The following is a 19108-nucleotide window of genomic DNA, read 5'->3' on the forward strand; positions in this document are numbered from 1 at the left end:
AGAGCGAATGAGTAAAAAACGGTCCCACGGTAGAAACTGCAGTCTTGTCGATTCCGTGTCTTAAACGGAGAGAGAAACACCCTCACACTCATCAATATGATGAGCAACCAAGTCCAAAGCCATACATGGAAAAGTCTCGATTTTTTTTTCTCCTTTTTTCTTTTTTTGTTGTCTTTTTAATTTGTTTATTTGCAGTCCAAGAGGAAAAAAAACAACAACTAAAAACAAATGAAACGATAAAAAAAAAAAAAAGCTCCAGATTTACAATAAATGTTGGAGGGGAAAATGAACTACAGAAGTTTGGGTGAGTCCCAGGGGTCCTCGGACCGGTCTGACTGGGCTGTCCGCAGAGATGCCTGCGCTGAGGTGGGCGGCTGTGGCTGGAGCAGAGCTTCATGATGCTATGTGCTCTCGCCCGCTGGGGTCTCGCTGTTCTCACAGTTACCTGAGAGAGAACACAGAGGAGCTCAACTCACAAATATACAGTAAAACAAGCGGCTGTTCAGTTTTTTAATTACTGAATATTTGGGATATTATTACAGTATTTTTTTAAAGGTTCCTAATTTTGTTTTTGAGTCTCCTACAGTACATTCAATCCTTGATTGAACCCTTTCAGAAAGGTCAGTCTCTCTAAATCCCTGCTTTCTGAGTCCACTCTGCTCTGATTGGTCAGATGGCCCAGTCTGTTGTGATTGGTCTACTCTGCTCTGATTGGTCAGATGGCCCAGTCTGTTGTGATTGGTCTACTCTGCTCTGATTGGTCAGATGGCCCAGTCTGTAGTGATTGGTCTACTCTGCTCTGATTGGTCAGATGGCCCAGTCTGTCGTGATTGGTCTACTCTGCTCTGATTGGTCAGATGGCCCAGTCTGTAGTGATTGGTCTACTCTGCTCTGATTGGTCAGATGGCTCAGTCTGTTGTGATTGGTCAGATGGCCCAGTCTGTTGTGATTGGACTACTCTGCTCTGATTGGTCAGATGGCCAGTCTGTTGTGATTGGTCTACTCTGCTCTGATTGGTCAGATGGCCCAGTCTGTAGTGATTGGTCCACTCTGCTCTGATTGGTCAGATGGCCCAGTCTGTTGTGATTGGTCAGATGGCCCAGTCTGTTGTAATTGGACTACTCTGCTCTGATTGGTCAGATGGCTCAGTCTGTTGTGATTGGTCTACTCTGCTCTGATTGGTCAGATGGCTCAGTCTGTAGTGATTGGTCGACTCTGCTCTGATTGGTCAGATGGCCCAGTCTGTTGTAATTGGTCCACTCTGCTCTGATTGGTCAGATGGCCCAGTCTGTAGTGATTGGTCTACTCTGCTCTGATTGGTCAGATGGCCCAGTCTGTAGTGATTGGTCTACTCTGCTCTGATTGGTCAGATGGCCCAGTCAGTTGTGATTGGTCTACTCTGCTCTGATTGGTCAGATGGCCCAGTCTGTAGTGATTGGTCTGCTCTGCTCTGATTGGTCAGATGGCCCAGTCTGCAGTGATTGGTCTACTCTGCTCTGATTGGTCAGATGGCCCAGTCTGTAGTGATTGGTCTACTCTGCTCTGATTGGTCAGATGGCCCAGTCTGTAGTGATTGGTCTACTCTGCTCTGATTGGTCAGATGGCCCAGTCTGTTGTGATTGGTCTACTCTGCTCTGATTGGTCAGATGGCCCAGTCTGTTGTGATTGGTCTACTCTGCTCTGATTGGTCAGATGGCCCAGTCTGTAGTGATTGGTCTGCTCTGCTCTGATTGGTCAGATGGCCCAGTCTGTAGTGATTGGTCTACTCTGCTCTGATTGGTCAGATGGCCCAGTCTGTAGTGATTGGTCTACTCTGCTCTGATTGGTCAGATGGCCCAGTCTGTAGTGATTGGTCTACTCTGCTCTGATTGGTCAGATGGCCCAGTCTGTAGTGATTGGTCTACTCTGCTCTGATTGGTCAGATGGCTCAGTCTGTAGTGATTGGTCTACTCTGCTCTGATTGGTCAGATGGCCCAGTCTGTAGTGATTGGTCTACTCTGCTCTGATTGGTCAGATGGCTCAGTCTGTAGTGATTGGTCTACTCTGCTCTGATTGGTCAGATGGTCCAGTCTGTAGTGATTGGTCTACTCTGCTCTGATTGGTCAGATGGCTCAGTCTGTTCATGTTAACTAGTCCATTAAAAAAATAATAAGATACAACTTGATTTTAAGAGTGTCAGCAAATGTTGAAATTAACAAGATCAATAAATACTGTAGAACTATTATTCATTGTTTGTTCATGTTAAATAGAAAGTGTTATCAAAATGATCCATCTAAAGCCTTGTTTGATAATATTTAGTTATGCATTAGCTAACAATGTGTAATATGTTTATTAATTTTTGTAAGAAGTAAAGACTGTGTATTTTAGGCTTCTTTACAATTAAAAGTCCCGTAATATGCAAACTTAAAAATATGAATATATATTTAAAAACCTCCTGTACTTTCTGTATTCAAATAAATGATGCACTCTAAATGTTTCAAATTATGAGCATAAAAGTGAAAAAGTGCTTTGCAGAGACAAATGCTTTATACGTTGTGGTGAAACGCAGTCAAATGAAAGAGTCGTACCGCTGCTGGTGGAGTTCCCCGTGCCGGTGGAGTTGGTGGCGCTGCTGTTGTTAGTGGGTTCGTCGTCGTCGCTTGACTGTGGGATCTCTGGTTCTGCCGGGGCGGGTGTGTTCTCAGTGTCCGGCTCCACACGACTCCTCAGGGCCAGGATCCGGTGGTGTAGAGCGGCGGCCAGCTGACCCGCATCTTTAGAGCTCGCCTGAGGACACACATCACAGATCATGCAGGGTTCCCAAAAACAACATCTGCATGACTTTCCCAGTCCCTGATGAATGTACAAGGACTGGATGATTAATGGAAAAATTATTTTATAGACTGCAGTGCACACACAAAACAATTTATAATGGATGCAATATCTTAAAGCTGAGAATAATTAGCGTGTAAAATTTACATTCTCATACATATCCTCGTGCAAATGTCTATCACTTGATTTCATTGACTAATAAGTAGGGCTGTCAAACGATTAATTGCATCCAAAATAAAAGTTTGTGTTTACATAATTTATGTGGGTGCACAGTGTATAGTTGTTTTGTGTATATATATATATATATAAATATAAATACACACATATATATATATATATATATAAAAATACACACACATGCATGTATATTTAAGAAAACTATATTATTTATATATAAAATATTAATATTTATATATAAATCTATATACATGAAAATATTTCTTATATATATACAAGCATGTGTGTAAACTATGTAAACACAAACGTTTATTTTGGATGCGAATAATTGTTTGACAGCCCTACTAATAAGGCCTGTAAATAATGGGCTTTTTCCATGACACAATCAGAAAAATCTTAAATTTGTTTAAAAAAAAAAGAATGAAAATATTTATTATTGATCAATTAAAATACATTCAGAAAAAATAAGATAATTAAAATTAAGAAATTCCTTTTTATATAAAAATTAAAATAATTGCAATTAAAAATACAAGTGAAATATATTACTTTTGATTCTAAATATTAAAAAATAAATATGATTTTAACTAAAATAAATGCATTTTATGAAGATAAATAATTTATTAAATCGACAAGAAAACCTGATACAAAAATGTAACTTTTAAAGCAAGTTATGCATGTTACCTTTGCATTAATTCACTGACAAATACAACTAAATACCAATCCCCTTCTTGTGTGAGGCGTTATGGAGGTGTCCGTCATACCGATATGAGGAAGACCTTGACTCCCTGGTCCTCGGTGTCCATGGCTGTGATACGAACGCTTTTCTCACTGGCTTTATCCACCTGCATCTGAGGCCAAAGCTTCGTGTTGAGAATCAATCGCAGACTGCCCTGCGTACGCATCACTGCAAAACACACGGAGGAAGATGAGAAAGACGAAGCTTTAATATATTATATAGACTCATTACATGCAAAGTGAGATATTTCAAGCATTCATTTGTTATAATTTTGATGATTATGGCTTACAGATATGAAAACCTTTTCACAATATTCTAATTTTGAATTTGGGGTTTCATAAGCTGTAAACCATAATCATCAAAATTATAACAAATAAAGGCTTGAAATATCTCACTTTGCATGTAATGAGTCTATATAATATATTAGTTTCACCTTTTAAGTTGAATTACTGAAATAAATGAACTTTTGCACGATATTCTAATATATATTTAAACCACAATAATATGTGTTGTGCACGTGAACGGTAATTTACTGTTTATTTCGGCCGTAATGTGTCGAACTAATGTGATGAGTCATCACCAGACGCTAGTGTTTTGAGTGTTTGTTTATTCTATGTACTACTGTATTTTGATTAGGGATGGGCAACGATTAATCGCATCCAAAATAAAAGTTTGTGTTTACATAATATATGTGTGTGTAGTGTGTATAATTATTTTGTATATAAAAATTCACACACATATATTTAAGAAAAATGTGTTATTAATATATCAAATATTTATATTTATATATAATATTAGTTGTGAATAAATATATATAAAACATATACACATGCACATATTTCTTAAATATATACATGCATGTGTGTATTTATATATACAAATTAATTATACACACTACACACACATATATTATGTAAACACAAACTTTTATTTTGGATGCGATTAATCGTTGCCCATCCCTAATTTTCAAGTTGAATACATGTATTGTATTATTTTTACTGATTTTCTTAGTGGAATTGGTGCAATGAGACGTACATATTGGACGAATATTGCAAATTATTTCTTTCTGTACACCACACACAATCACAGATGCATTATTAAAGGATTAGTTCACTTTTGAAAAAACTTTTGCTGATAATTTACTCGCCCCCATGTCATCCAAGATGTCCATGTCTTTCTTTCTTCAGTCGAAAAGAAATTAAGGTTTTTGATGAAAACATTCCAGGATTTTTCTCCTTATAATGGACTTCCATGGGAACCAGGTCTAACCGAGGTCCAAACGACAGTTAATAACTGTTTCAGATGCAGCTTCAAATGTCTTTAAACGACACCAGACGATGAATAAGGGTCTTATCATGCGAAACGATCGGTTATATCAAAGCTTATTCCAAAAATGTAACTTTTCTAAGGACAAATGCTAGCCTTGCTCTATTCTGTGAGGCGCGTTTGTAACGTCACGTAATACGTAATTACGTTCAAAAGGTCACGGGCGACGTATAGCCAGAAGTACAGAGTCAGTGTTTACAAGTTGAACGCATAGTGCAAACTAACTCAAACGCCGTTTACAAAAAAGGAATTAAAAGGTAAAACAACGATGTCGGACGATTTTGATTCTGTACTTCCGGCTACGTCGCCCGTGACCTTTTGAACGTAATTACGTATTACGTGACGTTACAAACGCGCCTCACAGTATATTACAAGGCTAGCATTTGTCCTTTGAAAAGTTACATTTTTGGAATAAGCTTTGAAATAACCGATCGTTTCGCATGATAAGACCCTTATTCATCGTCTGGTGTCGTTTAAAGACATTTGAAGCTGCACTGAAACTGTTATTAACTGTCGTTTGGACCTCGGTTGGACCGTTTGGTTCCCATTGAAGTCCATTATAAGGAGAAAAATCCTGGAATGTTTTCATTTCTTTTCGACTGAAGAAAGAAAGACATGGACATCTTGGATGACATGGGGGTGAGTAAATTATCAGCAAAAGTTTTTTCAAAAGTGAACTAATCCTTTAAGAATCGCTTCTCCACTCATGATTCTCTAATCAAAATTTGATCCATATTCGGCCGCCTCAACCAGCTGAACTTTTGATTGTAGTGGGATTTCGAAAAGACAGAGACGCTCTTACCTAATCTGGACTGTAACGAGCCGTCATCGGTGGACGCCATGTCGTTCAGTCTGAGCAGACCGCGGCCTCGTTCCACCCACGACTGAGCTGGCTTATCGAACACAAACAACTTGCACTGCATCTGTGGAGAGACGAGGCACAAATCAGCTCATTATCAGCAGGTCATCTTATTACGGAGAGGAAGAAAAATAGCCTGCAATGATCAAAGGAAGGTTTCAGGTCAATACAACTTGAGCTCTAGGAAACATAGCTGGCTGTCAATTACCACAGAAAATAATTATGACTCGTCTCTGTATATAAAAACAAGCAAATAAGTTTATAGTAATGCGCTTGTAATAGAAGTCTATGGGGCGAGACACTGAAGTTAAAACACAGTTTTGAAAGAATAACCATAACGTTCAGTACAAGTTATACTCATTTGGGATAATATTGATTGGCACAAACAATAAAAGAACACGTCAATTCTGGCAGGAAGAATAAAATATTTAAATGTTACTTTACAAAAGGTTACAGCAAAGGAAAAAATAAATAAATAAATAAATAAATAAATAAATAAATAAATACAGTGGTGTGAATAAGTTTGGACACCAATGCTAAAGTTGCCTAAAAAGAGGAATAAAAAAATCATCTTTTGGATATTGATCTTAATGCCTTAATTAGAAAAATGAGGAAAACTCCAACCTTTAAGGACACCAATTTTCTTTGTGAATGAATAATGCATCATAAATAAATAAATGTTTTTCCTTAAAATACAGGGTGCATAAGTCATTGCCCCCCTATGTTAAATTCCCATAGAGGCAGGCAGATTTTTATTTTTAAAAGCCAGTTATTTCATGGATCCAGGATAATATGCATCCTGATAAAGTTCCCTTGGCCTTTGGGATTAAAATATCCCCACATCATCACACACCTTCCACCACACCTAGAGATTGGCATGGTTTTACTTCAGTTAGCCTAATAGCTGGTTTGATTTGCATTGAAAGATGATCTTATGGAAAGTACCCCATGCCAAACTCAAGGCATGGTGAATGGTGAACATCATATGACTACTACTAAAACAGTATTTTTGTGTTTACGAATTGACCCCACTCACTTCCATTCTAAGTATGTTTAAATAAATATGACAGGTTAACATGAGACTTGTACATGTAATGTTATCCCCAATTTTGCAACTCTTGTCATGCCAATTTAAAGTCACAAAACCCTGTAACTTCAATATGAAGTAACTAATCATAAATTATTCATATTGCACAACTCAGCAATGCTGAAATCACATAACCAAAAGTTCAGAAATGTGAACTTTCTACTGACTGAACGATGAGATTATTTTCTGTTTTAAATGAAAGCTGAAAACAGATGTCGTTGACGGATTACGTGAATATGAAACATCGTCTCACCTGTAAAACGTTGCTCTCCGCCTCCTCTCCCGTACGGACCTCCACCTTCTCCAGAATGCACTTCTTGGCAGTGGCTTTGGTGTACGCGGCTGCCGACTCTTCCAGAGACTCTGTTACACTGTGATCTGATATATGCACAGAGAGAAAAACGTCAGGATGAACTGAACGTAGCATAACTCTACTATGGGGAAGACCTAGCTATTAATTAGGCCATGTCACATCCAATCGCAAAACTAATTTAATATTCAAAAACAGCACACAATATAATGTGATTCTGGGATGACCAATGTCAAGATACATGTACAACTCGGATATGACAAGTTTTCAGAATTTAGTCTTTTTTTATTCTCACTGAAAACAAAATGATGCACTAAGCACCAAATATCACAGACAATCAGATCACAAGTTGAAGTTGATTTAATCCGTTTATTTTATTCACTTTCAACCACTTCTGTCAACCCCCACATCATCCAAGATGTCCATGTCATTCTTTCTTCAGTCGAAAAGAAATTAAGGTTTTTGATGAAAACATTCCAGGATTTTTCTCCATATAATGGACTTCAATGGGGTCCAAAGGAGAGTTTCAGTGCAAACTTAAACTTTGTTACTTTTTTTTTTAAATGACCGCTCATTTTGCTAGATAAGACCCTTATTCATCGTCTGGTGTCGTTTAAAGCCCTTTGAAGCTGCACTGAAACTCTCATTTGGACCTTGAACCGTTTGGACCCCATTGAAGTCCATTATATGGAGAAAATCCTGGAATGTTTTCATCAAAAAACCTTAATTTCTTTTCGACTGAAGAAAGAAAGACATGGACATCTAGGATGACATGGGGGTGAGTAAATTATCAGGAAGTCTTTTTAAAAGTGAATACTCCTTTAAGCAATCCGGCTGAATGCATTTTCATCACCTCTGCTCTGTATTGCTTGAAAGTGGACAAGCTCGAAACATTTTAAACCCCATTTGCACCTGTATTTAATGTCGTCCCACTTGTGATCCGATCGAACATTATCTAAATTAAATACTTTATTTATAAAAAAAAAAAAATCATATAATGTGACAGACAGTGTAATCACCATGGGAAAATCCCATGGGGCCAGTTGTTCAAAGGTAAGCTGATCGGATTTTGGTTATCGGATTGGATCAAATCTTGAAAATGGGTTGTTCAAAAGGGAAAGAAGGAATCTGAAATCAGATTAGATTAGGGAATCCAATCCTAGTTTTAATCTGGATCAAACCTTCAGTTTGTGTTTTTCAAAACTTGGATAACTTTGATCCAAAAAAACAGGATTATCCTGATCCCAGGATTTCAAGGTGGATTTCAGGAAGAAAATGAAGTAAAACTTTAAAATTGCTCAAATAATACATTTGTATCATTCAGTGTATATACTTTTATTTATATTTTGCACTTGACTTGAGTAACCGTTGTCACAGTGATAAAGTAGACATAGGCTAACAATTAAGCTATTCAGTATAGTAAAATTATCTTGTCCCCATTTGTGTTTTGTCTCAAAATAAGAAACACTTACAGTGACCCCATGTTGGCTCTTCTACCTGTTCCTAGCCCACATTGTGATATGTTGTCCCATTTACAGCACTGGTAATCCATAAAACTGTGTATCTGGATCAGGGTAATCCAGTCCAATGTTGCTTTGAAAAACCGGCATAAAAGTAAGACGGATTACCTGATCCTAGATAGGAAAAAATGGGATTTCCAAATCCAGATCATTTTGATCCAGATTAAATGTTTTGAACAACTGGCCCATGATTACATAAAATATGATACCTCTTTATTCCTTTTATAACTGTATCATATCTCTTTTAATTCCTTTTATAACTTTTAAGTTTCCTTTGTTTTATTTTGTGATTATTTTAATTCCTTTCTATGTAAAGCACTTTGAATCACCATAGTGTATGCTATATAAATAAACTTGCCTAATATAAATATAAGTGTGTGTGTGTGTGTGTATAAATGTAGTTCATGCTTTGTGAAAGGGAACCTACTTTTCTCCGGCGTGGCCTCTTGTGATGACGGCTCGGACGCTGGAGCCGAACTGTCTTTAATGGCCTCTGTTGGCGCCTCGCCTCCTGTCGGGGGACTCTGGAAGAGCACACACACACACACACAACTATATTTAACCCTCTGGGGTTGTTCGGCCCAAATGGACCCGAAGAATTTAAATAATTTTTTTTTTTAAAAATCACAGTTTCCTCGGAATGGTCCGAAATTTGGTGACTTTGTTGGTATTTGGTATTTGAACACCCAAAAAAATTGGGGGCAGGATGTGAATAGTCTAAGTGGTTGTAAAATAAATAGTCACACTTGGGGTGTTCGGGTCCAAATGGACCCGCATGGAAAATGAATGGGAAATTGGCAAAAATGTGAAAATACTGAGTTTTTTTGTGCATACAATCTACAAATCAGCCACAATCTTGAAAAAAAGCACACAACAGTGAAGGGGTGAATCTATAAAACATCAAGAGTGCAAAACAGACACATCCACACACACAAACACACTTTTATACACAAACACACCAAAAAAATTCAGATTATACATGTGTTTTGCATTTTTAAAATGCTCAGTTTGTCCACCAGATGGCATCCATCTCATTTCAAAAATTGCTTTTATGAGGCCTAGGCTTGAGTCTAAAATGAAATACAGCTTTAAAAAAAATATATTTTTTTTTTTACAAATATTTTTTCTATTATGTTCAATGGGGGGAAATTTTGTCATAATTATTGCATTAATACTAATTATAAAAAAAAAATATTTTTGAAATTTTTTCAAAACACCAAAAAAGAAAAGAAAAAATATTATAAAAAACGAGAAATAGAATCATGATTTTTTTTTTTTAAATATGAATCCCGCCCTTTGGGTCCATTTGGACCCGAACACCCCGAGTGTGACTCTGAAACGAACAACCCCAGAGGGTTAAAACACCTCTGACACCACTTCCAAAACAATTAATTTACTGTATTTTAACTTGCGTTTGCTGAAATATTTGAAGAAATACCCAAAATGAAAACTGAATAGGTTAGCATCTGTTTTGTTGTGGTGCTTTTGTGGAGTCACCTCCTCCTTTCATTGTATGGAAAAGAGCAGCTTGGACTTTCTGCTAATCTTCTCTTTTTGACGCCAAGTAAAATATTTGTATTTTTGGGTGAATTGGGTTTATTCTTGAACTACTCCTGCAAATAGAAAAATGTGTCTATGGTTCAAATCCACTCACTAGTACTCTCTCAGACATGTTCTGGCCAAAAACAAACTTGGAGCCTTTATCCGAGCTGTTTGTGGCATTGTTGGCGCTGTAAAACAGAAGCAGATTTACAAGACATAGTTCCCGGGCCAGAGAGCGAACAGCAATTGGATTCAGAGAGGTCTATTGAATCAGTTACCTAGCGCTGCCCATGTACTGTAAGAAATAATTGGTGCCGCCAGACTGAGAATCTTGCGTGGAGTCACTGGACGTGCTGTTTTCATCCAACTGTTCAATAAAAACACAAAAAGCAGAATTTAAGTGTAAACACAAACACTCCCGAGGGAGCCAATTTGCAGCTGTGAATAAAGAACGAAGGTGAGTCGGCGCTGACCTTCGCTCGCTCTTTGATATTCTGCCCGAACACAAACGACGAGTCCACCGCACAATCCTTCTTCTGACTGCTGTCGTCTTTCTGTCCGCCTCCATTTTCTTCTCCTTCCTTCTCCCGCTTCTGCAAAGAAATACAATTAACCAGATCCGGCGACAAGTCTATGGGATTTTCCACAACATTTTAAGGGATAGTTCACTTTGAAATTCATTTTTGGTATGTTTTAGCTTACATCGAGGGCATCCAAGATGCAGGTGTACCCCTTGAGGTAAGCTAAAACATAACAAAAATTTATTTCAAAGTGAACTATCCCATTAAGATGTGAATACTGAAGGGGGTCTCGTATTAAAGTAATTTTGTATGCCGCAATTTAGGGCTGTCAAACGATTAATCGCATTCAAAATAAAAGTTTGTGTTTACATAATATATGTGGGTGCACTGTGTATAATTATTAAATATAAATATATATATATATATATATATATACACATTTGCTTGTATATATTTAACCCCTTAACTGTCACTTGTCTAAATCTAAATTTACTTCACTATATTACAATTAAATCCTAATCTAGTCATGACAAGCTATATATCGTTGGAAAGGTCTAAGACTCCTAAATAGATATTTTAGCGCTGTTTCTTTTTTACAAATTATGAATGAACAGTAATATATGAATTTATGACAAGAGTGCGCCTCAAAAAAAAAAAAATCAACGTCATTACAGGAGTTTCTGACCTGTCACAAAAACTCGACGCACACACTTTTAATAATTGAAACTTTGGTTTTTAGTGCTAAAAGTTGATAATAAAACAATTAGTATTTGTCAATAAAAAAAGATAATTATATTTTAAACAGTAAGGTAAGAAGTCCTCTAAAAAGTATAATATATATATATATATATATAATTTTTTTATTATTATTATATCACATATTTTAGTAGTTATCATAAATTAGGTATCATTTGAAAGCTTACGAACTCAGAATTCATCCTGTGAAAACAGTTTTGAAATTGGACATTGCGTTACCATAGAAACGTTTTTTATTTTTTATTAGGCCCCTCCCCTTTTGGGCATCATCTTTCATAATTTATTATCAAAACCTTTTCTAATCTTGACAAAACACATATTGTCAGAAAGGTCTGAGTCTCAAGGTTCCATATTTTGTGACAGAAGTGATATTTGTATAGAAATTTATTAATTTGTTATGGCAGAATGCATACAATTAAATTCAATGGAATTCAATGGCACCCGGTGGCTATTTTTGTTACTACGCCTAAACAAAATCTCATGGGAACTTCAAAATTTGTGATATCAACTAAATTTGGAACACAACTTGGTTAGATATATAGCTTTCATTTTATAGTAAAACATATTTTGTAAAATATTTATTTTATATTAAAAATATATATATATATATATTTATAAATTATATTTGATTTACTGTAAATTATAACTTCCATAACTTTTTCATTCTTTAAAACAAGACCGAACTTGGGTATATATTCCAAAGCATTCTTGAATTACAACCATTTAAGTTTGTATAGTGCATTTTAATGTCAATTATCAAAAAGGGGGTGACAGGTAAGGGGTTAAGAAATATTTTCATCTATATACTGTATATCGATTTACATATAATTTATATTATATATAAATAAATATTTTATATACAAATAATTTTTTTTTCTTAAATATACATGCATGTGTGTGTGTATTTGTAAAATAATGATCAATGATAACAGGTGACTGAGATATTTACGAGATGCTCTAAACAGAATGCAATTAGTTGCGATTCATTTATCAAGCGTTTCCATCTCAGATGTTTGTGCAGTATGTCCTCACCGGTGATTTGTCTGAGCTCTCTGTGTTGTTCAGGAAAACGGATCGGCTTTCTGATGATGAATCTCCAAACTTCCCCACTCCATTTGTCCCACAGCTGGAGTCTGTGAGTGAAAAAAACAACAAAAAAAGCATAAACTAACAACATCACACTCTCAACACACATTTCCAGTGCTAAGGAGTCATGAATACTAGAGGTCATCCGATACGTCGATAAATATCATGGTGACTGATGGCCTATAAAATACAATTTTATTATACGTTTTACCACTAAAAGCATTGAAAACTGACATTGTTTATTTTCTGTTGACAAGGTCGTCTGTAGCTTTTGGAAGGAAAAACTACTCGAGTTAAACGGTCCAGCCGGGACAATTATAAGCTGATCATTTAAATTTATTTTTCAGTCTAATATATCTGTCTTTAACAGTAAACAGATTCAAAAGTCCCCTGTTGTCCAGCACAATACTTGAATGGGGGGAATAGACTTTTACTTGTTTAGCATTTAACATGATTATTTTAATATATTATTCATTTATTCATTTGAATACTTAAAGTCATCACCTAGAAGTGGCACCAACCAGTCTTCAGTAACTGCTAATAGCTTAGTTGTGTTCATGCTTGTTTATAGCTCCTAACTTAAAACAGGTCTTGTGAATATGAGGGATGATTACCTCATACAAACAGCTTTAGCTATTTAACTATATAATTGATTAAAGATGCTTTAAATCAGGGCTATTCACTTAAAGTTCCAAGAGGTCCAGTCAGTCTCTTATATTTACTGCCAGCAAATCTCCGGGCTTTAAATTTTTGTAATGATTATGAGTGTGCCGTTAAAAAACAAAAGGAGACTTGCCTAAACGTTTGTTTGTTTATATTTATTATATATATATATATATATATATATATATATTTGGGCTGTGCAAAAATTAATTGCGATTAATCGCATCCAAAATAAAAGTCTGTGTTTACATAATATATTTGTGTGTGCTGTATATAATTATTTTGTATATATAAATACACACACATGCATGTATATATTTAAGAAAATGTGTTTAAGTGCAAATAATTATTTAACACATTAAACACAGACTTTTATTTTGGATGCGATTAATCGCAATTAATTTTTGCACAGCCCTAATATTTATATATATATATATATATATATGAAGAGTTCAGATGCAAAAGCCTCTAAATGCCATTTGAAATTTTCTTCTTTAATGATGATTTTTTATCAAACTTGTATATTTAAGTTCAGTAATTTCACTTAAATAACAATTAATAGGTAATTATCATTGCCATTTAAGTGAAATTACTGAACTTAAATATACAAGTTTGATAAAAATCATCTAAAGAAGAAAATTTCAAATGGCATTTAGAGGCTTTTGCATCTGAACTCTTCATATATATATATATATATATATAATACAAACATACATACACACACATAAACCATTTATAACAACATATTTATTAATTAGATTAAGTCATAATGTTGACTTTCATAGTCCGTAGTTTTTTTTTTTCCTAATATGAAAGTCAATGGGGTCCATCCACTGTCCGGCTCCCGACATACTTCAAAATATCGTTCTTTGTGTTCAGCAGAAAAAAGAAATTCATACAGGTTTGAAACAACTTTTTTTAAAGTGAACCAATCCATTTAATATGGCGCTTTAGCGGGAGAGAGAAGCAACGAAGAACAAAAAAAGCGCTTGGCTCTAAATAAAAACAGAGGATACAGCACATAACGCTTGCGGTGTGAACAGCTCTGTTGCTCACTTTAAACTGTAGAAATGGTCAAATGGTGCGCGGTCCGGTTGGAACCAAGGCAGGGTTGGCCAAGCCACTGATTGAAGATGTCTGCTTTAGACTAGTGTTGTCACGGTACCAAAATTTCAGTATTCGGTACCAATACCAGTAAAAGTTCACGGTTCTCGGTACCAATTTCGGTACCAAAGCTTAGTTTAAATTTACATATATTTAAGTGTTTATCACGTTTACAAGTATGGAAACTGTACATTTGTATTATAAACACTTTAGAAAAAAATTAGATAAAATGACCTAAAATAAACAATAGTATACACTAACACATTTTTAAAGTTGTTTGTAAAGTTCTAATCCGTTTACATTTATTTAATGCACAATGAATAAAGTGAACAAACGTGAACAATCAAGTGTTTCTATTAAATAACATTTACAAACATTAATTAATGTTGTAAAAATATATTGTTCACTCCATGTGTTGATGTGAAGTAGCTAATGTTGATAAATGGTATCTTATTGTAGCATTACCAAACTATAGGCTACAGGAGAAAAAACATGTTTTATTTGATTTGACTGTACTTTTATTTAATCTAAAACTGCATTCATATTTAATTTTGAAAAGGCTTTTTAAACCTGCTGAGTTATAAAGGCAAGAATATGCCTAGAACTGGCACTGACATTAAATGACACAAATAGGGATGCATCGATACTAATACCATAGTACTCTGGTGTCGGTTGGATAATACTAATGTGCCCATGTACTCGTAAAACTACCCCGAAAGCACTTTAGAGGCCGTTCACATATCGCGCGTGTTTTTTTTATTATATTTTTGCGCGTGCTTATTCTTTCCAAAGCGCTTGCTCTCACACGACGTCTGTCGTTGCTATGCAACGAGTTTTTATTATGAGCACGCTTGCCTCGCGCCTATATTTGAAATTGCGCATTTGCATGTAATCGGCCTCTTATGGCAACGTGACATTAGCCTAATCCAAAATATTTCCATATGTGGCTCTTTCCTCCTTTCGTGTCAAAAAGTGGATTCAGAGAGAGCGCCATATCAGCGTTATGAAGAGGACGCAACTGTGCACCTTTCAGACAGCGCGTCTAGAACTGGATTAACCTGGTATTTGGTACCTAGAAAAGCTGGTACCGTAACATTTTTTTTTTTTTAGTACCGACTTGGTACCGAAGTACCGAGTTTTTTGACAACACTACTTTAGACAATTATAATAAAATTAGCTCAAAATTTTCAAGAATCCAGAAACAAAATTAATTGGTTCCGGAAACAAAATCCGATTTCAGGGAAACTAGGCCACTCTGGCTTAGATTTACACATCCGTTGTTCTAAACACAACATGAGCCTGAAATGGGCTAAGACCTCCACATATTCTGTTGCTCTGAAAGCCAGCAGAGAGCATTATGGGATTTGTACATACTGGTCTTGACGGGTTCTGTGAGGGTCTTGGCCGGAGGAGCCTGCAGAACGGCTGGTCTCAGAACACTGCGCTGCTGTTCTTTGGGCTTCTGACTGGGAACGCCTGGAAAACAACCTACTAACGGATTGAATCAGAAACCAAACACCGCAGGGCAACAACACACACCAGTGTTTGAGGATCTTAATTAGCCTAGGTCTTTAGCAATGGAACAGCTAGTGTTGTTATACATTACTAAAACTCTTATTGTATTCAAACAGAGGTTTGAGAGAGGACCGGGAGTGGTCGGGTGGCCTAAGCACAATTACGCTACATGTCGGACGACGATATCTGCTCTAACAACTAAAAGTTTCGAAATTTATTTCCACCATTTCAAATTATTTTTGTAAACTGAAATAAAGCATAAATATTAAATATTAGATCGACATTTTTTAAATGTCGCCTTGGCAAGTAAATGAAATTGAATAAGTACTAAAATTAAATTTAAATTAGAAACTAAAATTAAATTAAATTGTTTAATTTCATTAAAACCAATTACATTTAATTTACTCAAATTTAAATTAAAAACTAAAAATTAAAACCAAAATTGAAACTAATGGAAAATATATATTTTTTATATATATTTAAATATATATTTAAAAAAAAAGGCTGTCACTAACGATTATTTTGGTAACTGAGTAATCCGATTTTTTGCGTGGTAACAAAAAATGGACCTTTAAAATGACTTGATATACGTAGAGGCAATAGAATTTGGTTCAAACTAAATATTAAAAACAATTAAACATTTGGTTAGAACACTTAAAACACATAAAGTACATAATATAAACATTCATCTTATGTACATTATGTATTATAACAATTGCCTATAGAGGGCGACAACGGCCTGGTGATTGTTACACTTTACAGCGTGATCAAATCATTGTTGAATATTGGCTAAACAACATTTCATTCAAATTGCTTAATCTTTAATATTTGGCTGGCTACTTACAATTGCTACTGTAAAGGCATTCATATGCGTAATTTTCATATGCGTTTTTTCGTATTCGTGATTCAGTGGCTCTGAATTGTCAAAACAAACTGCTTGCTATGGATTGCGAAAAACGCAGAAAATCGAACCCGATTCGATTCTTTTTATGACGGACGAAAGTTTCGGAGGCAGTGTGCAAACATCATTGTCATAACGTTAGATCGTATTTCGGACTGTGTGCAAGGGCCTTAATTTCTTGAACAAAAATATGTGGACATCAAAACATTCAAAGTCAGAGCAAAGCGTTTAAATGTATTTTGAAATCGTGATGAACAGTTCGCATATTTAGAAAGATATTTATGTATTCTACGGTGTTGGCGTAAGCTTATAGACCATCACAAAATGTAAACAACACTGGTCCAGAAGCACTTCCTGTTTCAGTTTGTAACTGTTTTCTTTATTTCACATGTAAAGAAAACATCTTAAAGATGTTTGTTTAACTTTTTGATTCAGTTTTAAATGTTCTGTTGGTTGTATTTTATCCCAGCTTTTATGTAGTGTTAAAAAACTGAAACAGGAAGTGCTTCTGGACCAGTGTTGTTTACACCTTGTGAAATGGTCTATAAATGATTTACCTTACAAATCTGATGAAACGGCACACATTTAGTTGCCAGATGAATGTTAAAAGCAACCAAAACTCATGTAAATGATAGCTGTTCACGTGGAGCAGAATTTACTGTGAACAGAGCCGCTCTGAGACACACGTAACCTGCACGCATGAAAATAATTAAAGCGCATTTTAACCTGCAGGGCATTTTTTCACTTAACTTAATCGAAGGGTTTGTGATTATCGAAATCGAACTGTTATAGTATGATTTTGAAATCATTTTAACTTGTGCAGCTTTAGAAAACGGTCTAATTACGATATTTACTATATTTATGATATCTACGATATCTACGATAATTAGATATTTACGATATCTAATTTACGGTATTTTGCCGTTACTTGACTGTTAAATTCAAAACTGCAATCAAGGATTTTATTAAATCGAGAACCCGAATTTAATCGAGGAATCGTGACAGCCCTAAAAGAAATTACGAAAATGAAAAAGCGCATGTAAAATGGCTAACATTAAATTAAACCGAAAAGGCTCATTCAAAATAATAAATACTATAATATATAATGCTAAAATAATGTTCAAAGCCAGGGGTGCAAAACTCACCACAGCCCTGCAGTGTTTAGCATCAACCCTAACTAAACACCTGATCCAGCCGGGTGCACACTGTACGATTTTAATAGTCCTGTTGCTCGTCAGACTGTGTGAACATGACCCCTGCTGTAAGCCATGTCACACTGTAGGATCTCAGTTGTCATTACTGTCAGAATGTACGGCAGTCAAGATGCATTAAAAACATTGCATGCAAGAAGACTCATCATTCATAGGTTCGTGACAGTGAGATGCATTACATGCAGGATTTATTTAAATCATGTTCATTTCAAATACTTATATGACTGACAACAGTAGTGCGGCCAGGATATTGACATTTAAAAAGTGAAGTTGCAGCCCTCAACTGATGTTGATGTTGTCATGTTGTGTTTTGGTCTGATGCGCCACCCTCCACCGATCGACCAATCACGGAGTCAGTAGTGTTGCAGCATCCGGGTTGCAAGACTCTTAAAAGAAAAGGTTCTATATAGAACCTTAAAAGGTTCCATCAGTGCTACGTATTTGGAACCCCTAAAAGGTTCTATACACTCTTAAAAAAAGGGTTCCTCTGGGTTCTATATAGAACCCTGGGGTTCCATACTTGGCCAATAGAACCTTTTACCAAAAAAATGGTTCTATATAGAACCATTTTGGAGTTCCATATATGAAGCGGGGGGATGGAACCATTTCTGGTTCTAAATAGAACCATTTGTTCTAAGAGTGCATGCACAGAAGAAAAGGTTCTATATAGAACCTTAAAAGGTTCTATTAGCGCTACGTATTTGGAACCCCTAAAAGGTTCTATACACTCTTAAAAAAAGGGTTCCTCTGGGTTCCACATAGAACCCTGGGGTTCCATACTTGGCCAATAGAACCTTTTACCAAAAAAATGGTTCTATATAGAACCATTTTGGAGTTCCATATATGAAGCGGGGGGATGGAACCATTTCTGGTTCTAAATAGAACCATTTGTTCTAAGAGTGCATGCACAGAAGAAAAGGTTCTATATAGAACCTTAAAAGGTTCTATCAGCGCTATGTATTTGGAACCCCTAAAAGGTTCTA

General features: G+C 35.7%; 1 protein-coding gene across 3 annotated transcripts in view; it reads right to left on the reverse strand.

Annotated features, from left to right (window-relative positions):
* Positions 1–267: 267 nt before the first annotated feature.
* The window catches only part of ranbp3b (RAN binding protein 3b), a 31659-nt gene continuing 12818 nt past the window's right edge, over positions 268–19108 (reverse strand). The window contains exons 7-17 of one of the 3 annotated variants that reach the window (XM_039648961.2): positions 15873–15974; positions 12678–12778; positions 10842–10961; positions 10647–10735; positions 10481–10556; positions 9254–9350; positions 7250–7374; positions 5853–5973; positions 3750–3892; positions 2568–2766; positions 268–445 (exon numbers count right to left, since the gene is read on the reverse strand). In XM_039648961.2, the coding sequence (XP_039504895.2) occupies positions 402–445; positions 2568–2766; positions 3750–3892; positions 5853–5973; positions 7250–7374; positions 9254–9350; positions 10481–10556; positions 10647–10735; positions 10842–10961; positions 12678–12778; positions 15873–15974 (1217 nt within the window). In that variant the 3' untranslated portion in view covers positions 268–401. Of the gene's footprint in view, positions 446–2567; positions 2767–3749; positions 3893–5852; positions 5974–7249; positions 7375–9253; positions 9351–10480; positions 10557–10646; positions 10736–10841; positions 10962–12677; positions 12779–15872; positions 15987–19108 lie in introns of all 3 variants that reach the window. The other 2 variants (XM_039648943.2, XM_039648970.2) reach the window with 2 other exon arrangements.

The sequence above is a fragment of the Pimephales promelas genome, chromosome 5 (assembly GCF_988280905.1).
Source record: "Pimephales promelas chromosome 5, fPimPro1.hap1.1, whole genome shotgun sequence".
NCBI classification, from domain to species: Eukaryota; Metazoa; Chordata; class Actinopteri; order Cypriniformes; family Leuciscidae; genus Pimephales; species Pimephales promelas.